This window comes from Vigna unguiculata, chromosome 1 (genome assembly GCF_037176805.1).
Source record: "Vigna unguiculata cultivar grain cowpea cultivar isolate G323 ecotype 2 chromosome 1, ASM3717680v1, whole genome shotgun sequence".
In the NCBI taxonomy this organism is placed as follows: domain Eukaryota; kingdom Viridiplantae; phylum Streptophyta; class Magnoliopsida; order Fabales; family Fabaceae; genus Vigna; species Vigna unguiculata.
In genome coordinates, this window is record NC_140792.1 from 1,679,029 (window position 1) to 1,699,730 (window position 20,702).

The 20,702-nt window shown below is 27.2% G+C and overlaps 1 protein-coding gene and 1 pseudogene across 2 annotated transcripts; one reads left to right on the top strand and one right to left on the bottom strand.

Moving 5' to 3' along the window:
- Positions 1-2,636: 2,636 nt before the first annotated feature.
- On the bottom strand, positions 2,637-5,304 carry LOC114177793 (zinc ion binding protein). Its single transcript, XM_028063329.2, has 4 exons — positions 5,115-5,304; positions 3,973-4,145; positions 2,947-3,870; positions 2,637-2,863 (listed from the first exon to the last, which is right to left on the bottom strand). Exons 2-4 carry the CDS (start codon positions 4,131-4,133, stop codon positions 2,761-2,763), a joined length of 1,188 nt encoding a protein of 395 aa, XP_027919130.1. The 5' UTR covers positions 4,134-4,145; positions 5,115-5,304; the 3' UTR covers positions 2,637-2,760.
- An 8,818-nt stretch (positions 5,305-14,122) lies between these two features.
- On the top strand, positions 14,123-15,424 carry LOC114162977 (uncharacterized; annotated as a pseudogene). The gene is made up of 2 exons (XR_003599342.2): positions 14,123-14,309; positions 14,978-15,424. The product of XR_003599342.2 is annotated as an uncharacterized LOC114162977 (transcript).
- Positions 15,425-20,702: the final 5,278 nt, after the last annotated feature.

The following is a 20,702-nucleotide window of genomic DNA, read 5'->3' on the forward strand; positions in this document are numbered from 1 at the left end:
ATTTTGAAGAAGTATCTCAATTAGATTATTTTAAACAAAAAATACTAACAACGATATAATGTGTTTCTTTTTTCAATTTTATTTTTATTTTTTTGTAAAACATAAAATGTTATGTGTCAGATTCTTGATGTGACATGTGACAAGACAATGTCACGTGTCAAGTGTCATAGTATTTATTTCAATTTAGTTCCTAAATATCTCTTTGGTTCAATTTGGTCTCAATCTTTTTTATTAATTAAAATATATTTTTTAATCCATTTTTTATAAGATTAAAACTAAGTATAAATACTTTTACAAAATTAAGTATTTTATTTATATTAAAATGTAGTGGTAAAAAAATGATTAACAAAACATGGGTTAATAATACACCATAACGTAACATGTTAAAAAGTAATTTTTAATAAAAATGACCAGCATAACATTCATACAAATAATAAATTTAGTCTTAAATTGGAAAGAGGCAATATTGCTCTATTTTGAAAAAAAAAATGATTAACAAAACATGAGTTAATAATATATAATAATGTAATAGGTTAAAAAGTCATTTTTAATATATAAAAAAAAATCAGTATAACATTTATACAAAAAAAATGGTCTCAAATTGGAAAGAGACAATATTATTTTATCTTACACACAAAGAAACTCGAACAATATTGAATCATGGAGACATAAGTAGAGATTAAATTTAAATAAAGAGACATATATACCGACAATGTCATGTACCATACTAGGGACCTAATATGTAGCAACAAAGTTTTTTGCAAAAATAAAAATAAAAATAAAAACTCACAAATTGGCACGTGGTATGTCGTTGATAATTTTTTCTTAAATGGACTTAATTGAGACACATTTTCAAAAGTTTGATGCAATTGAAAACTTTTTTAAAAATGGAGACCAATTGACACACTCCTACCAAAGTGAAAACCAGTCTAACCCGATTATTTTTAATTGTTCAGAATCGATCAAATTGACTCATTTTGCCACCCCTTAATATGAAAGACTTTATTAGCTGTAGGAAAAAGTTTTAAATGTGAACTTTTTGGAGAAAAAAAAATGTAAGCTTTCTATCATGACTGAAAAAGCACAATAACGTTTTGGAAGATTTAACATCGTTAACATCAACAATAAATATTTAAGATGAATTTAGATAATAAAGAGAAGAAGAAGACAAACAATTTGATTTTATGTATATCTAGTTCATTTTGGTTTTCATCTTATCTCTTCCTTTTTATCTCACTATATAATTTATAAATCTATCACTTTTATCCTTTATTTAGGTGTATATTAAGTTTTGATGAACTTTTTTTGTGTACATAAATATTTATTCTAAAGAAAATAGGGAAAAAAGTTATTAGTAGCAGTTCTTAAATGGTAGATTAATTAATTAGTTGATAGATTTCTAATTTCTCTATCACTAATAACAAGATTTATTGAACTTTGGGTGGTGTTTCTAAACACGAAGAAAATTTACTCACATGAAATGTATATCTTTTATATTGGTTATAATTGCTAATAAATTCAAGGAGTCAGTGCAAAATCACAGAAGAAACCCCTTTAGAGGGGATGTAGCCAATACGGTGTGGATTCAGATGCAAATGCTCTAAGTTTAGTTTTTTTTTTTTTCTAGTGATGTATAATAAATATTCGTTTAAATCGTTTGCATATTGATCTAAGAAGTTTGATGCATATTTAATTGGAATGCATATTTACAAAATTATAAGAATCGTATAATTACAATATAAAATATTATGAGTCCAAGTATAAAATATTTTAGTATTATCAATTTTTAGGGGATATGAAAATGTGAAAGATTCTATAAATATAAGATATATCTTATATGAAGGAATTTGTAATTTTATTTTATTTTATTTTTAGGGAATATGAAAATATTTGTGTTTTTGTGGATTTTAATTCTTGTAATAGTTGTAATTTATGCCATGGGATTCCAAGAAGAACATACAATAATTTATGGCATGTACACATTTTGTTGTGAGGTTAAAGATTGGTGAATATCAAAAGGGCAAATAGAAGGAGGAAATTTGCACCCAATTTGAGAACACCTTGAGAGTTCGCTTTCATATTGGAGTAGTGTACTTCAAATAACTAGTTTTGTAGCTCTTATGAGCAAGTGTCAAATTTACATTTTATGGGATGAAATGCAATATTGTCAAAAAAAAGTTATTACCATAAATGACAGAAGTTGGAGTGAAGTTATCGTAAACACACACACACTTCAAATAATTATCTGCATTCACAGATTAAACATGTATCTTAAACAAAGACTTGAACCTAAACTATTCACAGAAATTATGCGCTCGTCTATCGTAAAGTTTGATTAATACATCTAACTTCTCAAATATAATCTAATTTTTTAATACATGAACAAGACAGTTATTTTTCATGATATGATACGTTCCAACAATGACAACATCCCACATTAACTCAACTCCATAGAACCTGACATTAGAACATAGATGACAAGAGTAACTTCAATTCTATAAGTCCAGCGATAGGCCATTGAAGGTTTGTGTCAAAAAAAAGGGCACTTATACTTTATCTATGGGACAATTATGATTTTACATGTGGCAGTTATTTCCGGTATCAATATATGTATATAAACACACACGAATGAAAAATAACAGGAAATAGGGAAATAAAAGATAATTCTAAACTTTTATAAAGTACTAGACAAGGTCAATCTAAAGTGAGGAGCAGGGGAAAGAAATAATGACTGTTGAATTGAAGGTACACAAGTACATACTATCTTGCGCTGAAAACTGGTTCCGCATCAGGTGATGGTTGTGTCCTTCGAGTGTATTTGAGTAGCAAACCTTCTGAAGAAAGACCTGGTACCTTCAGATCTCTGAAACATCTCAAAAGAGGTTAACTCAAATGTAAAAGAAGATATGACACATTTTAAGGTAAAAATAATTATGACATGTCCACCTGACATATGGCTGCAGATCTTTCCATTCCCATTTTGTCCTCTCTCTGAAAAGAATGGCGAAACGCTCAGCTGGATTGGAAGGCAGAGATGCCACGCTGAAGGCGCGAATCCATGTCTCAACTCCAATTCTCTCTATTAATACCTCTCCTTCCACAAGATCAAAAGTGGGCTGCATTCCATCTGGAACCTTCTTCCGCCACTCATCCATGAAACTTTCTAACTTCCTTTTACCACTTTTCAGGATTTCTCTTGCAAAATGTATGCACACTCGCTTCTCATCCAACTTCCAGACACAGTCAGGCATGTCTTCATTTACTTTGGTGCCATATGTATGCAAACAATGCCTTGCCAGCACCCCAGGAAATCCATCTGATACCAGCGTACTAACAACTTCATCTTCGTTTAAAGCATTAAGTGACCAATCATTTAACACCGAATTTTTCAAAAGCATTCCAAGAATCATGTCCATGTAACTCCCATCTACTAATCTCCAATATCCATTAATCTCCACTGCAGAAAGAGCCTGCAGTCCAGACCTTAACTCCTCATCACTAGCTTGGATATTGTCAACAAGATCATTCCAGCTATATAATCCTATTGTAGATTCCACGTTGTCTTCTAAATTTCCATCATCATATTCCTCAAAATTGTAAGTCTTTTCTAAAAGAAAAGACTTAAGTTTATCAAGTCTGGGAGCTGCCTCGACAAGCTCCATATTACCAGATACAACTTTGATTACAGGTGCAACAACTTTCTCTTCTTCCTTATTACTATCATTCTTTTGTGGATTTTCACAAAATTCTGAATGATTCGCTGGTGGTATAAGCAGAACCGAATTGGAAGTTCCAACAAACTTCATAGCATATGTTCTGGATTGAGTACAAAGAACTGCATCCTCATCAGGCTGTCCTCTCAAGACCACCCTGAAATAGAACAAAAATCATATTAAAGCTAAACAAGTACAAAATGGGGTAGCTGAGGGCAGGGAAAGAGTTACAAGCAACTGATTTTCGGTCAATGAATACCTTTCATGCAGCACATCTGGGAGAAGTTTCTCATCAAGCTCTAGAAGGAGGAGGTCATCATGAGGTCCAAAAAGTGGGTGATATTTAACAGAAATAGATGAACCAGGGGCTACATCTTTAAGAGCTTCTGCTCCTCTTGAACCTGGCTGCGGCGATTCCATTACTCCCTCTCACTAAGTACAAAGTATTGGTTAAGGAAAAAAAATTAAGATTTCTTCACACACTACACTATAATGGCATAAGTTAAGGAAAGAAAGGCACTAGTTTACAAGTATAGTATAGTATAGTACGAGCCGTGCTATTCAGCGAGAAAACAATGAGCATGAATTTCTGTTTTCAAAGTGTATATAAATACCATCATTGATATTAAAATCAAAATAATGACTTAAACATGTCTTTAGACCTTGCATTTGAGTCCTGTAGTTTGAAAAAAGTTTTAGAGTCTCTCTTTTCAAACGCCATCTTCTACATAAACAATGTCAAAATGAATATATATTGAAAAGAAAACAAATATATAGTAGGATGTTCAATGATAAGAATTCGAATTCAAAATCAAAGGTATATAAACTATATAAGTGAAATCCTTAACCGCAATTACGGCAAAGGGACTAAATAAACAATTTTCAAATTACAGGGACTAAAATATATCAATTTTAAATATGAGAGACGAAAAAAAAAAACTCACTCAACATATTCAAATCTTAATAGCTTATCTTGGCTGTAACAATTGAAGTTTATCGGAAGAAAATCATCAGAAACTCAAACGGCAAAAATTAATTAAATACGATTAAAGGGGTAGCAAAACCATCACTCACTCTCTCCCCGCAACAACAAAAAATCAGTCCCCTTTGTCCACATCATCAACAAATTCCTCTTTTATTTTTTTCAGCACTAAAATGTGAAACACTCGACCTCCAAATCCAACAGAATTAGAACTATTACAGTGTTATTCCTTCAATTACCCTAATCCGTGCACGTTTATTAGTAACATTTTAAAATTACTTGGCAGCACAGCATAGCAATAATCAAGTACAGAAACATGCGATAGATATCTGCATTCCTTCGAATATCTCAAATTGAAGTACAAGGATTCGTACACGTATGCGCGTTGGAGGAAAAAGAGAAAAAAAAAAAAAAAGAACCTGAGATGAAGAAATGAGATTAGGTTGAGGAAGTTGTGCTAACGGCAACTATGAAACGCGATTGGTTCTTCCTTGACTGCGAATTCGAACGTGACCACGGAGAAGAAGAAAACCCTTCTCACCTAAACCAACTGTGATTTTATAAATGCGCGCGCCACTTTCCCTCTGGAGATACCTTGCTTTCAAAATCGTATATAATTTCATACAGTTTAAAGAAAAAATCTTATCTTTAAAAATTTTTTATAGAGCATATTTAATATCATAAAATATAAAAAAAAAATTCATACAGTTTTAGAAAGTAAAATCTTATATTTTAAATTTTTTATACTGTTCTTATCCGGATCCAATCCAGATGTATGCTCCTGTATTTATGTATTGAAAGAGAGGAAAGATACACCTAATTAGTAAAAGATTTTCCGACACTTAAATCACACTTAAATCAGTAAGTGAATTTAAATCTTTAAGATAAGAGAGAATTTTTTTATAATATTTTCTAGACCTTGAATTTATCTAATAAACTAGGTAACGTAATATCAAATAATATTAATAAAATAATAATAATTTACATCAAATCAGTGATAATAATAATAATAATAAATAATAATAATGTGATACTTTATATATATATATATATATATATATATATAAAATATCATGTAAATATTTGGTATTTAGAATCAAGAAATATCAAAATATAATAAAATTATTGAGATTTATCATGATTATAATTAGTATGTGAATATTTATTCTAATAGATATATCTTAAAATATTGTAGTCATTTCGGTGATAAAGTTAATTGGATCTTATTGAATTACATTACTTATTATTATCTCTTGAACTTACATATGTCATAACAATTACATTTATATTTTAAATAATAAATTATACATTATTTAAATATATTTGCAAATTTCAATTTTGAGTATTTTTTTTCTTTTAAACATTTGATTAAAAGACTGTATTAGATTCAAAATCATTTCTTAATATTTAAGTTATCGTTAAGTTATCATGTTATACTATTTATAAATGAATAACCTAAAGATAGAGAACTGAATCTCAACAAGAAAATATGAATCAAAAATATCATATTGATTACAAATATTTTCAATATATATAACAAAGTTTAAGTCTAATTAGATTGTATAAATAAATATTAGGTTTAATTAGTTGGATGGTACCCACATGGTATGCACTTTCGTTTGGATGTGTCAGTTTGGTACCCGCCTTTAAAAATGTGTCAATTGAGTCATAACTTTTGAAAAGATGTCTCAATTAAGTTTCTTTCAGACAAAATAATTAACGCTGTTAACTTTATTCATGACTTTTACCACTAAATTTTACTATAAATATCAATACTTAATTTTGTAAATCATTTTAAATATCAATACCGATAACGACGTTAATATTTTTTTCTGAAAAGAACTTAATTGAAACACTTTTTCAGAGGTTAAAAGGAACTTAATTAAAACAAGGTAAGCCTAAAAACCCTAGGCCCAACAAACAGGGTATATCCATGTAATATAGTAGTCAATATTAATAAGGTATGTTAGTAGAATAATTTATTACAATATTTATCTGCTAGAAACTGACTTGAGCGTCAGAGTGTCTTTGCAAGCTCACTCACCAAGGTCATTCAAGGCCTGAGCAAAAAAAGGGTACCCGACCAAAATCGGTATGCCCGAAAAAGAGAATATGTATTCAGTCGGTTTATTTCGAGTCGGGTTATTTTGGATAAGAATTTTGAGTTCAGATGGGTTAAAATGGTTGGATATGGATTTTGAATTCAAAATCCACGGTTACCTGACCTGGTCCGGAATTTTTTAACCCTAATATTTTGACAATCCATTTCGTATCATCTTCTTCGACATTCAGAAATCCTTTCATATCATCATTTTCAACGTCCAAAAACCCCTTCGTATCATCTTCTTCTTGTCATTCCTCCTTCCATTTCCCTACGATTCCTCCAATAACCATCAATCACAACAGATCTGCTCACTCATAATCACCATTTCACTAAAAACTCTCAGATCGCGACCCAATAAAGTGTGACCCCCACCAGAACACGACCACCACGTTGAACTTGTTGGAAAACCGCATGAGAACCAGACATCTATCACATAGACGACATCTCACCACCTTCGTTTCATATTTGCACCGTTCAGAAGCTGACAATGGTGGATTTCTTACATGCACGCAGATCTGCTTGTAGTGGCTGTGAATAGTATATTTGTTTGGTGACGCCTGTGAAAAATGTCACAGTGGATGACGAAGGCGGTGTACGGAGGAGAAGTCCAGATCTTCTCAATGTTTAGGTCATTGATCTTGAACTATGGTTGAAATGTGGATAACCCATATCCATCCGTGCTTAACCGGATCCAAAACTACCTGAACCCGACGAATCTAAGGTGTGAGATGGTCGGATTGGTTTAATGAATATTGAATTCGGATATTGATGGATTTGGTCTATTGGGCCCAAATCTGGCCCAACCCGACCGATGCTCACCCCTAGGTCATTCAACTCGCACTGGAAGAGAACATATTGACATCCCCAGTAAAGGACACATAAACCTGAAAAGCAAGAAGTGGTGTGGACATGTGTGCTTCTAAGTACATGTTGGCCTAGTAAGAACAAGTTTGATAGCAGATGACATGATAGGTCCAACAAACAACAAATTTTGCTAGAATATATTAATTTTGAATGATACTAATATCATCTTAAGAAGTGAACCATAAGTCTCACTCAACTCTAAAAAAAAAATTGTAAGTTGTACTTTGCATACACTTATATATAATATAAATTTACCTTATTTCTAATTGACTTGAGATCTCAAATACTACTTATGTTTGTCGTTGCTTTCATCAACTTTCAGTCATGTTTTTTTTCCAAATATGAAAATGCGTTTTTGAAGGTCGATGATAAAAATTGTAAAAACATACACTAGTGCAATAAAAGGTTTTGGTCACGATTAATTTGATTATTTGTGTGACGACAAAAAAAAATCTATTTATTTATTATTATTATTTTCTACAATATACTTATAAAATTTAAAGGCAAAATTAAATAATGATATCTAATTATACTTAAAATATTCATATATATATATATATATATATATATATATATATATATATATATATACACACACACACACACACAATATTGTATGCATCTTATATCTACATCGTTTAGTACATCTTATATTTCCTACACTATAAAAGGAAGAAGTGTTATTTATTTACAGTTTCCCCCTCATATACTGGCTTTCAAACAGGTGGAGAAAAAATGCTATGGATAGAGTTCACTTGGACTGTTGGGGGGTAAATAGAAGGTAACTTCGATTTGTCCTTCGATGACAATCGGCGCGTTTGGAGCAAAGAGAAAAGTAATGGTAGAGTTCCATGTTTCCTAAAATGTTACAGAATTATTCACTGCATTGGTTTGTCATGCATTCCCCGAGAAAATGACCACAATGTAGGCGAAGAAGGGATCATGCATGTTGGGAGTAGCCATCTATGATAAGGTTATAATTTTTTTTTGGGTTAACTATGTTTTTGGTCCCTAAACTATTAGGCAATTTTGGTTTTAGTCCCTTTTCTAACGTTTGGTCTAATTAGGTCCTTATCCTTTCAAAATTCATGAAATCAGTCCTTAATATCTAACGGCGTTAGTATTTTCTTTAACGTGACAAACGGTAATCTCTGTCATCATTTCATTTGTAACATGTGACAACTTAATTAATTTAAAAATTTAAATTAAATTTCCACCTTATATTCTTCTTCTTTCTCAAACTAGGGCTTCCTTCTCCAAATCCCTCTGCGAGACGCATCTTCTCCTACCTCCACCCAGATCACATCACAAAAGCATTCCCCCTTTTCTTTTACAATTTCACACAATCGGGCATTGCAGGTACTTCTTCTTCATTCGTGCTTCGTCCACTTGACCAGAGACGTTTGTAATCGAAAGCCTCATCATCGAAAGTATTACCTGCCAATGTCACTGCTACTCGGATCTCCCTTTTCTCCTCTTCTCTTTCTCTTCCAAGCCTTAGATTGGAAACACCACAACCTCACCAATACCACCATAGACTAATGACGTCGTCCGCGATTCGCCTCTCTGCCCCCGGTTCGACCATCCAAGGCCATGTTGACGCTGCCATATGGAAATGCCACTGACGCAAAGCATATTTTCTTCCCCAAGCCTTCAATCGTTGCACGTTCTGTCGCCCGCCATCAAATATCCATATGTTGTCGCTCCCCTCCTTAACCCTAACCCCTACCCCCTCCACGGTCTTACACCTCCCACTCATTCTTCCGCACCTTCTTCGCCACCATGATTTGCCTAACAGTTACTGTTTCCTCGAATTTTAGATTCGGTGAATTAATCAGCGGAGACTGGTTTGGACGTGAATTATTTGGGAAGGGTGATGTTTGTAAAAATCCTAGGTTCAATTGCAGATTCATTTTTTGATTGTGTTTGGGTAATTGATGCTTACAACAATTTATGTTTATGCGATATGATTTAAGTTTTGAATGGAATTTTTTGTTGTTAGTTATGAATTTTTTGTTCTACTGAATATGTGTAGTCAATGGATATTGTCTATGAAAAGATGTTTCAAATTAATTAATAATGTTGATTTAATAATGTTGATTTTTGAAATGAGAGATGGATTTTCTATTGTGGTGATGGAGGAAGAATGGTGTTTTCTGTCGTGGTGTGAGGGGGTGGTGATGATGGAAGATGAATTTAGTTGATGTGTGCGTTAGGAGGAGAAAGATATAAGCTTATTGTTAAGGAATACGATAAATATGTTTGTTTTGTAATGGATATTTTTTATTAAAAAAAGCCAGAATTGTGGATGAGAAATGGAAAGGATGAGATGAAGGTCGGGTCATAAAGGATGATGGATGGTGGTGCTGGAAATGGAGAACGTGAAAAGTTGAGATGGGTGTTGTAACATGGAAAAGAAGAAAATGCTTGAAAAATAAGATGAGGTGGAAATTTAATTTAAATTTTTAATTAATTAATTTGTCACGTGTTACAAATGAAATGATGACAGAGATCACCGTTTGCCACGTCAAAGAAAACACTAACGCCGTTAAATATTAAGGACTGATTTCATGAATTTTGAAAGGATAAGGACCTAATTAGACTAAACGTTAGAAGAGGGACTAAAACCAAAATCGCCTAATAATTTAGGGACCAAAAACATAGTTAACCCTTTTTTTTTTCACACACAATCATAAAATAGGGAAGTGAGACAAATATCACATAAAAAAATACAGCATATCATAATAAGATATAATGAAATGAAAATTCTCCCAAATCCATAAAACTGGATTTTATCATACTTTATAAAGATATTGATTAATTTTGTAGTGACTAGTAAGGATAAATGAGCTTATGACCAACAAAGTAACTCAAGAACATATCATCTTGAGTAATACTAACTCGTTCAAATCCCCAAGGTCATACCTCAAACTATAATAATCAAATCTTTATTTATCATAAATTTTATTTAATATTAAACCATATAATTATATAAATAAATAAATAAATAGATAGGATCAATAAATAATTAAAATAAATAAAAAAGACTAGTACGTAATTAGAGATAAATATAAATAAGTAAATGAGAATAAATATAAATTGAATAAATAGGACCAGTGCACAACTGGAGATGAATATAAATAAATAAATAGGAATGAGAACTAAATATAAATTATAGTGAGGTTAGAGATACCTCACTTAAGTTAAATATAGAGATAAAAATAATTATAAAGAGATAAAAATAATCATAATAAAAAGATAAAATGATAGATGTCTCCTTCCATTACCTTATTTATTGTGAAAGATATAACAAGATTGTATTGAGACTTTGATGATATATTTTCTTTTTTTTTTTTCTCTGTTGCACTTACACCACCTATTTCTTAATAATGAATGAACTTGATTCATATCACCAAACTCTCTCTGTTTTTTTTTTCCTTTGTCACGTTCTACCACTTTTAACACTTTCACTCCATTCATCTCTCACCCCTATTTATATGTATTAACTTAAGGCTTAAATATATATTTGGTCCCTATTTTTGTTGATTTTATTCAATTTGGTCCCTATTTTCGTTTTATGTTCAATTAGATCCTCATTTTCGTCAAATTGTGGTCAATTTGGTCCTTTTCACTAACGGTGTTTAAATAGTTAACGTTTTTGAACAGTACATGCCACGTGTCAGCTCCTGGTTTTTTTGATTTTTTTTTTGATTTTTTTTGATTTTTTTTTAATTTTTTTTTAATTTTTTTAATTTTTTTTTAATTTCAAAAAAATGGTCCACGTGTCAAGTCATAATTGTGCCACGTGTCAATTTGTGGTAGTATTATTTTTTTTGTTCAATTTAGTCCCTATATTCGTTATTTTTGTTCAATTTAGTCCCTATATTCGTTATTTTTGTTCAATTTAGTCTGACACTAAATTTAATATCTTTTATACAAATTATATTAATATCTTTTCTAAAATTGATCTTTAAATTTATTATTTTTTAAATTCAATTATAAATTATTAAATTTAATTATAAATTGAATAAATTCTTATATTTAATTTTTAAATAGAATATAATTATTTAAAATATTATGAAAATATAATTATTAATTTTTTTTCTAATATTTATATTCTAAAATATTTTTAAAATTGATATATAAAAATATTTTAGAAAAATAAAGTAATATTTGTAAAATTAACATTTACATATAAAATATTTTAGATTTTAATATCTAAAATGCAATAAAAATATTAAATACTTTAAATTTAAGGGTTAAATATGTTTTTGGTCCCTTAACTTTCAATGAATTTTGGAATTAGTCCATTTTGAAACTTTGGACCAATTTAGTCCTTCATCTTTCTGAATACGTGAATTTAGTCCTTTTAATCAAATTTTGGTAGGTTTATTTGATGTTTCGTACGCATTTTAGGATTGTATTTGAGTTGTTTATACTGTTTGACACATTTTTGCTTTAGTGTTAAGTCAAATACTATTGTGAAACGCGCTTGAAATGTCAAATAAACTTAACAAATTTTGATTAAAAGGACTAAATCCACGTATTTCAAAAGATGAAGGATTAAATTGGTTCAAAGTTTCAAAATGGACTAATTCCAAAATTCACTGAAAGTTAAGGGACCAAAAACATATTTAACCCTAAATTTAAATGTAAATTTTACAAATATTAATATATATTTTTAAAATTTTAATAATTATATTGTAATAATATTTAAATAATTATATTTTAATAATATTTAAATAATTATATTTTAATAATATTTAAATAATTATATTCTATTTAACAATTGAATCTAAAAATTATATTCAATTAATAATTAAATATTATAATTTATAATTAAATTTAAAAAATAAGTAATAATAATGTCAATTTTAAACATTAAATGGTTCTATTTTCACAAAATTTGGGACTAAATTAAACAAAAATAACGAATATAAGGACTGAATTGAACAAAAATAACGAATATAGGGACTAAATTGAACAAAAAAAATAATACTATCAGAAATTGACATGTGGCACTAGCATTGACACGTGGCACAATTGTGACTTGACACGTGGACACTTTTTTTGAAATTAAAAAAATTTTTAAAAAATAATAAAAAAAAATTTTAAAAATTTTAAAAAAATTAAATAAAAATTAAAAAAAAATCAAAAAAACCAGGAGCTGACACGTGGCATGTACTGTTCAAAAACGTTAACTATTTAAACACCGTTAGTGAAAAGGACCAAATTGACTACAATTTGACGAAAATGAGGACCTAATTGAACATAAAACGAAAATAGGGACCAAATTGAATAAAATCAACAAAAATAGGGACTAAATGTGTATTTAAGCCTTAACTTAATCATTACATGTAGTTTAAATTTAACTATATTTTATAAATACTATTCCCTTAAGTTTGCTTTTAACACTTGGTTCCAAATATTTTTTTTCTTTTACATTAATGACCATTTGAATAGATAAGAATTGCACTTACCATGTGCAACCTTATCAGTCTTTTTTTTTTCTTTTATTAATTTTATAAACTAATAATTATGTTAAAATTAAATTTACAATATATATACTATGTTATTAGTTTACGCTACTAAATTCTTTTATAAGAGTGATAATTTTAAAGATGTTAGCATTTAAATTACTTTTATAATTAAAATAATTGATGCCTATATAACCAAACCGTAATATATATATATATATATATATATATATATATATATTTATTATTAGTTAATTACTCCTTTATATTTATAATTGTCTTATTTGACTTTAATCCTACGTCCGAGTGATATCAAATAGCAAAGTAAAAAGGACAAACTTTCGACCTTAGTTCCCAACCAAGACAGATTTTCTATCTCAGTTCCTAACCAAGGAAAAAAGATTAACATTCTGCTTCAATTGTGAAAAAAAAAATCAAAACAAAATACCATTTAAAATTTAAGAAAATAAAAATACCTCTTGTATCAGTTATGAGTAGAACCGAGGGAAAATATCATTTAAAATTAAAAAAAAAAACTAAAAAACCTTATGTCTCGATTGTGAGTATAATCAAGACAGAATAGCAATAAAAAAAAAAGATTAACTCTGAATTAGACATTAGGCCTCGATTTTATAGACCATATTTTATAGCGTTAGGTTGCCATAAAACTCAATTTTTAAGAGACAATACATTGCTCCTTACATTTCTTTTGGAAGTTAATTGTTCAATTTTGAAATGTTGTTGGCACAAGTCAATATGTTCAAGCCACAAACCAAGGCACACTTATCCTTTTCAGAGGAAACTAACTTTTTTTGGAAGGTGATCTTCAAACACAGTCTAAATATGGAGAATATTATTGCCGTTTTGTTTACTCTTATCCACAGCTTTAGACACAATGCAATCCACATAATAGCCCTAACATCTTTAAGATGACACTTGTTCACCATAAAACAGAGAGAGAGAGAGAAAATGAAGAGAAATGAGAACCCATGATTGCAGAGAAAGATGTGTTTCTTTTTATGCATATAAATTTGTAACATGTTTTTGAAGCAACACTTTGAAATAGAAAGCCTGAAAGTATTAGAAAAACAATGCAAGCTGTGAAAGAAAAGATAGTAAGTTTGAATGCTACACGCAAGGCAAGACAAGAAGCAAAGGCCGAAGAAAGGGTACTCCAATAATTAAGATTATTAAACCTATAATTTAACTTCAATCTTTTTTATTTTTCTTATCGACAATTGTCAGTCGTTAATATTTGTTTGCGGAAAAAGTTGAACCCAGAACCTTTCCATCCTCTATTCTATATCCCACCAAACCAACTTTATTTCTCAGAATTGTTAATAGAAGATATTGACCCACGACCTTTCCTTCTATTTCTTTGTGTCACTAAACCACCTTATCATTACTAACCTATGATGTTCCCACATGTTTCATAAATGGCGTGTCCCGTATCCGACATGTATCGGACACCGACACTCGTACAATACTTATAGGACACATTATGTCCAATCTAAAAAATATTTTTTTATCTTTGATATGATTTTGATGATTAAAAAAAGGAACAAATCTTATTCTATCACTACTTTTCGCATATTGGATATTAGATAGATATATTTGATTCATTTTTGTATTAGTTGAAGATGTGATAGTTGACAGTTTCAAACTTAACATGTATATACACGCTGTGTCTCGTGTCCTATATTTTTTCAATTTAACCGTATCTCTGTATCCGTATCCGTGTGGTATCCGTACCCATGTCCGTATCCGAACAACATAGCTCGTAACTTTAATCTGTTTGATTAAGATTGAAAGAGGAATATTTTGAATGGTTTTGCAGGCCGAGAAAGAGATAGCGAAAGCTAGAATGGATGTGGCTCGTGAGATTAGGTTGGCGAAAGAAGCAGAAGCAGAAATGGATCTTCATGTAGCAAATACAGGAAAAAAGGGTTAACCAAGAAATATATAAGTTCACTGCTAATAATCCCAATCTGGTTGAAGAAGTAAGTCTCATGGATGAGGCAACAAAACCAAAACACGCAAGAAAAACAACAACTGTTACTACTTACACAAACTAACTCCATCAAAATGTATATATAGATTAACTTATTTTAATTAACAAAATATAATTACATATATTTGTACATTATTAAGACAAATTTGGAAGGTACTCCACCTATGAAATGTTTTTGTAATCTTATCACTCATCATTTTGATGTATATAAATTTCTTTTGTATTTTCTCTATATGTATTGGTTTCTCTTTGTAACAATTTCTTTTTTTCTCATAGATGAATTTTTAGCAAAAATGTGTATTCACAATGAGGTTTAAGTTGATTTGGAAAATCAATTAATTTTTGAAAATATACACTACAAGAAAAAATAGTTTTAGTGATACACATATTCATCACTAAAGGTTATAAATATGTCACAATTAATACTTTGTGACAAAAATTAAATTGTCACTAGAAATCTTGTCACTATTGTATTTGTGACAACATTTTCAAATGTCACAAAAATTAAATTTTATTGTGACAAAAATAATTGTCACTTTTAATTGTATGTAATAGTAACAATAATAAATTGTCACAAATACATAAGATAATAGTGACATATTAGTTGTCACAATTGGTACTTTAATCATTATTGTATTTGTGACAATATTTTTAAATCTTATTAAAATATTTTTTTATTGTGACAAAAATAATTATCACTTTTAATTATTTGCAAGAGTGACAATGTCAACTTTTGATATCACTATTAATTATTTTTATAATAAAATATTTATCATTATTATTGAAAATTGAATTGATATGTCACATATTACTTTCGCGCCATAACAATAGATAAATTATTCTAAAATGTTAAAATAAATAAACATCACATATAAAAATTGAAATATATAAAATAAAATATTCATTACATTTACAATGAAAAGGTATACCATTAATATCTAACAATAAATACAAATAAGTAATTTAAATACAATAATAAAATACAGTATCTTCAAATATTTTGGTCCTCCAAATATTTGGTCCTGCAAATAAATAAAATAAACAATTAATATTTAAAATGTAAAGATATAATAGTAAAGATATTAATAACAAATTTTAAGTAGGAAAAATAACCAACAGAAGATAACATTGTTATACTATTAATATGAATGACTATACAAATTACACATATGAGCAAATTAAATATAAGCATTAATATTACTATAAGAATATTATTATTTACCTTATTTTTACTTTACTATTCTTTTTGTTCATTGAATATTAAAACTTTTTAAAGTCTTGTGACATATACACTTCTTCCTTTTTTCTTCTTCTTTTTTTATGATAAATAAGGGCTTTCAAAGGATAAATGTAACATGATAATCCATCCCAAAGTCTCTAATCTTATATACCTTACCATTTTTCTTTGTACTTAAAAACATATACATTTTAGCCAATCACTAGTGCAAATATGTTAATTGTTTTAGTAAAAAAGGAATATAAAAATATAAATTAATTTAGTCATAAAAAAACCAAACAAACATTAGATGTCATATTTGCACATCAGTTATTGTAATTCACGTATATAAGAAACAAATTGAATAGTAAGACCGATATAAATAGATATACATAGCTCATATAATCAAACTTTCATAAGATCAATTTGATACAAAGGGTGCTATATAAAAACACCTAAAAATTTAGTAAAAACTAATTATCATACTAATTTATAATTATATTTATTAATTTAATTAAATAATTACAAATTGAATGTTTTTATTACGTAATAGAATGGAACTTTACTAGAATTCATATATATGTCTTCTCATTTTTTTATTATTTATTTATTCTAATATATTATTCTATTAACTAAATTTTGTTATTTTCTAAACATATTAACAAACTTTTTGACGTATTTTTTTCAACAAATTAACAATATAAAATATATTAAAGATAATTTTTTTTTAGAAAGAGATAAAGTTTAGTAAATAATAGTCTATATAAATTTTAAAGTACAAATGACATGATAAATAAAAGAGTAACATGATCAAAAAGAAGGAGAGTGTTAAATTAAAGAGAAAAGATAAAAAAAAAAATTAGTAAGTTATAAAATATATATTTTTAGTTATTTATTTTATGATTTAAAGGGTTTTGATTATAAGACTTTATTTGTTCTTTACCGTGTTCAATAGGAATTTTTTTAACTTGATAATGTATTTTTTTTTTCTTTGATAGGTATGAAATTTAAGAGTGTCAAAGTGAGTTAACCTGACTCACACGGGTTGGTTCATCACAGGATGAGTTAAAAAAGGGTCAGCTCAACCTGATTCACTTTTTGGTAAGTCAAAATTTTGCAACCCGTCCCGACCTATCACGTGTTAGTGGATTTGCTCACTTAAGAATGTTTTTATTTTTTGCAACTTATTTTAGATATTTATTGCATTACATGAAATCAAAGTGTTTACCAAATTCTTGAAATATTATTATGAAGATAATAGTCAAAGATTAAAGTGTCAACCTATATAACTTAACAAACAAATAAGTCAACCATTCAAATTATTCAAATATTATTGAGCAACATTTTAGTGTTTAAAAACATGAAATTATGAACCTATATAACTAGAAGTAGTAAATAATTATAACAAAAAAAATTTTTAAAAAATTGTAAAAAGATGTTGATGGGTTAAGTGGGTCAACCTACTTTTAACCCCGACTGAACCTGTTTAACCCGTTGTTAAGTGAATCGGGTTTAGTTCAACCCACTTTTTAAAAAAATAAAATTTTCTCAACCCAACTCGGCTCACGGCTCGAACCCTGGTGAACCGGGATGACTCATAGGTTGAAACTCATTTTGACATCTCTAAATTGAATAAAAATTGGATATAGATTATTGATAAAACAAAACCTTTATATGAGAAATATTTAAGACTTAATTAAACTTGATTGGTTGTTATTATATAACTCAACCACATTTATCTCATTATTACTATTTTTTAAGGTTGCACTTTTGAAAATAGGAGGCAACATAAGAAACAAGTCATTACTTCACTTGGCTTGTGGACCAGATTCACATGTTTTTTTGATATACAAGTTATTTTGATATACATATGTACTTGAAATTACAAAATAATTGAGTTTTAAGTTTTAGTAAATGATTTTATATTAGTAAATAATATTTATATTGATATTAGTAAATAATATTTATATTGAACGATGAATAAAATAATATTATTGTTGAAGATGATAGTGATGATAATTGATTATTGTTTTATATCATTTTATAACAAACTTTTCTATTAGTTATGCTTATTTTATTTATCTATTTATTTTCATCCATCTGTCGATATAAATATTATTTACTTTTATATATATATATATATATATATATATATATATATATATATATATATATATATATATATATATATATAAAAGATAGAGATAAAAAAAATGTAAGCAGTTTATATTTTGCATAACGAATCTAAATTTGTAATATATATTTTATATTATTTACTAATATTAATAGAAAGTATAAGGTTATAAATAAATAAAAAATATCAAAATAAATATAGTAATTGTGAAGTGGTATAGTAGTCTAATTTTGGCTCACTTTTACAAGGTCATGATTTGAAATCCATATCCAAAGTAAAATGAATTTAATTTTCTTTTTGTTTTGAGCAATTAATAATAATTTAAAAATATTCAATGAAATTTTTATTATTTGTATTTTTATCAATAAAAATAATTTTATTATATAGCATTTTAGTAGTGAATTTGTGATATGTATATTTGATGAATTTTAATAAAATCCGTGACAAATATAAAATTTATAACAATTAACTATATCATTAAAAAATTAAATAATATTGACTAAAATAACAGAAATTTAATATTTTTTTTGCCACTAATATTATATATATAAAATATATGTAAAAAAATAATAAAATATTATTAATATTTCAATGATAATAAATAATTATTAATTTATAAATATTTAATAATTTTATATTAATTATATTCTTATTAAAAGAAAAATAGTTTTCTTATGTAACATTTTATTAACATGTGTTTTTATTCTTTAGAAATATAATTATTATGACATTTTTATCAAAAAAAATAGTTGTGACAAATATAAAATTAGTTATAATTAATATGTAAATAGTGACAATATTTTTATTTATCACTGTTAGTTGAAATTTCACTAGTTAACTAAAAAGAGAAAGATTTCACGTTTAATTTTAAAATAATATATATATATATATATATATATATATATATATATATATATGAATATTTTTTTTCAGATAAACATTTTAACATTTTCAAAAATAATAATTAATAATTAATAATTTTTAAATTCGTAAAATGTATTTAATTTTATAATAAATTTTATTGTGACATTTTTAAATTCGTAAAATGTATTTAATATGTAAATAGTGACAATATTTTTATTTATCATAGTTGAAATTTTACTAGTTAACTAAAAAGAAGAAAGATTTCACATTAAATTTTAAAATAATTCATATATATATATATATATTTATGATTTTTTTTTTCAGATAAACATTTTAACATTTTTATAAATAATAATTATTAATTATTAATTTATAAATTCGTAAAATGTATTTTAATTTTATAATAAATTTTATTGTAACATTTTTTTGATTTTGTCACTGATATAAATAATATTTGTAACAAATAAAAACTTTGTCACAAATAATATATTAATTGTGATAAAAATTTTCTTCATTATTATTTATTTGTCACATTAAATCATATTTCTTGTAGTGATATAATGTTCTCCAAGTCTATTGAGATAGTATTATTTTGCATGGATGATTTTTTTAATAGATGTTTTTGAGATAAATATGAACTATAATGTCAATTTTAGTTTTGAATGAGCTGTTCATGATAATGATTTCTGCATCATCATGTAGAGAGGAGTTATATTATTGTCTTATATAACATAATATAAAACTTTTTTATGCCTTATTTAATATATTTGTTTTGTTGATAAAAAAACTAGAATTAATTATCACTTTTAAGATGTAGTTCACTTACGAGCTTGAAATATCTGTTATAATTTTTTCTTTAAAAAACATATAAAAATGAAAAAAGTGTATTTAAATTATTTTTAATCTAACTACTAATACGAAAGTGCACAGTATATCAAAACATATATATATATATATATATATATATATATATATATATATATATATATATATATATATAAAAGAAGGTTTAAACAAGTTCTATATCTATCTATGTACATTATTGATAAAGTATATGATAATATCTTTTAATTATACATGAAAAGATGTTTAGTTATATATATTTGTTATATATTATATTATCCTTTTCAACTTATTCTTTAAATATTTTAAAAAAGTTATTTTAGTCATTTAGGCTTTTTTTTATCCCAACAACCACATGTTTATCATTACATGTAATAAAATAACTTCATGTATACAATAATGTAATACTTTGGATTTATGTGACGTGTTCTACTAACTGCCACATAAACAATAAAACTGACATAGATAACCTATAAAAATATATACATTTAATT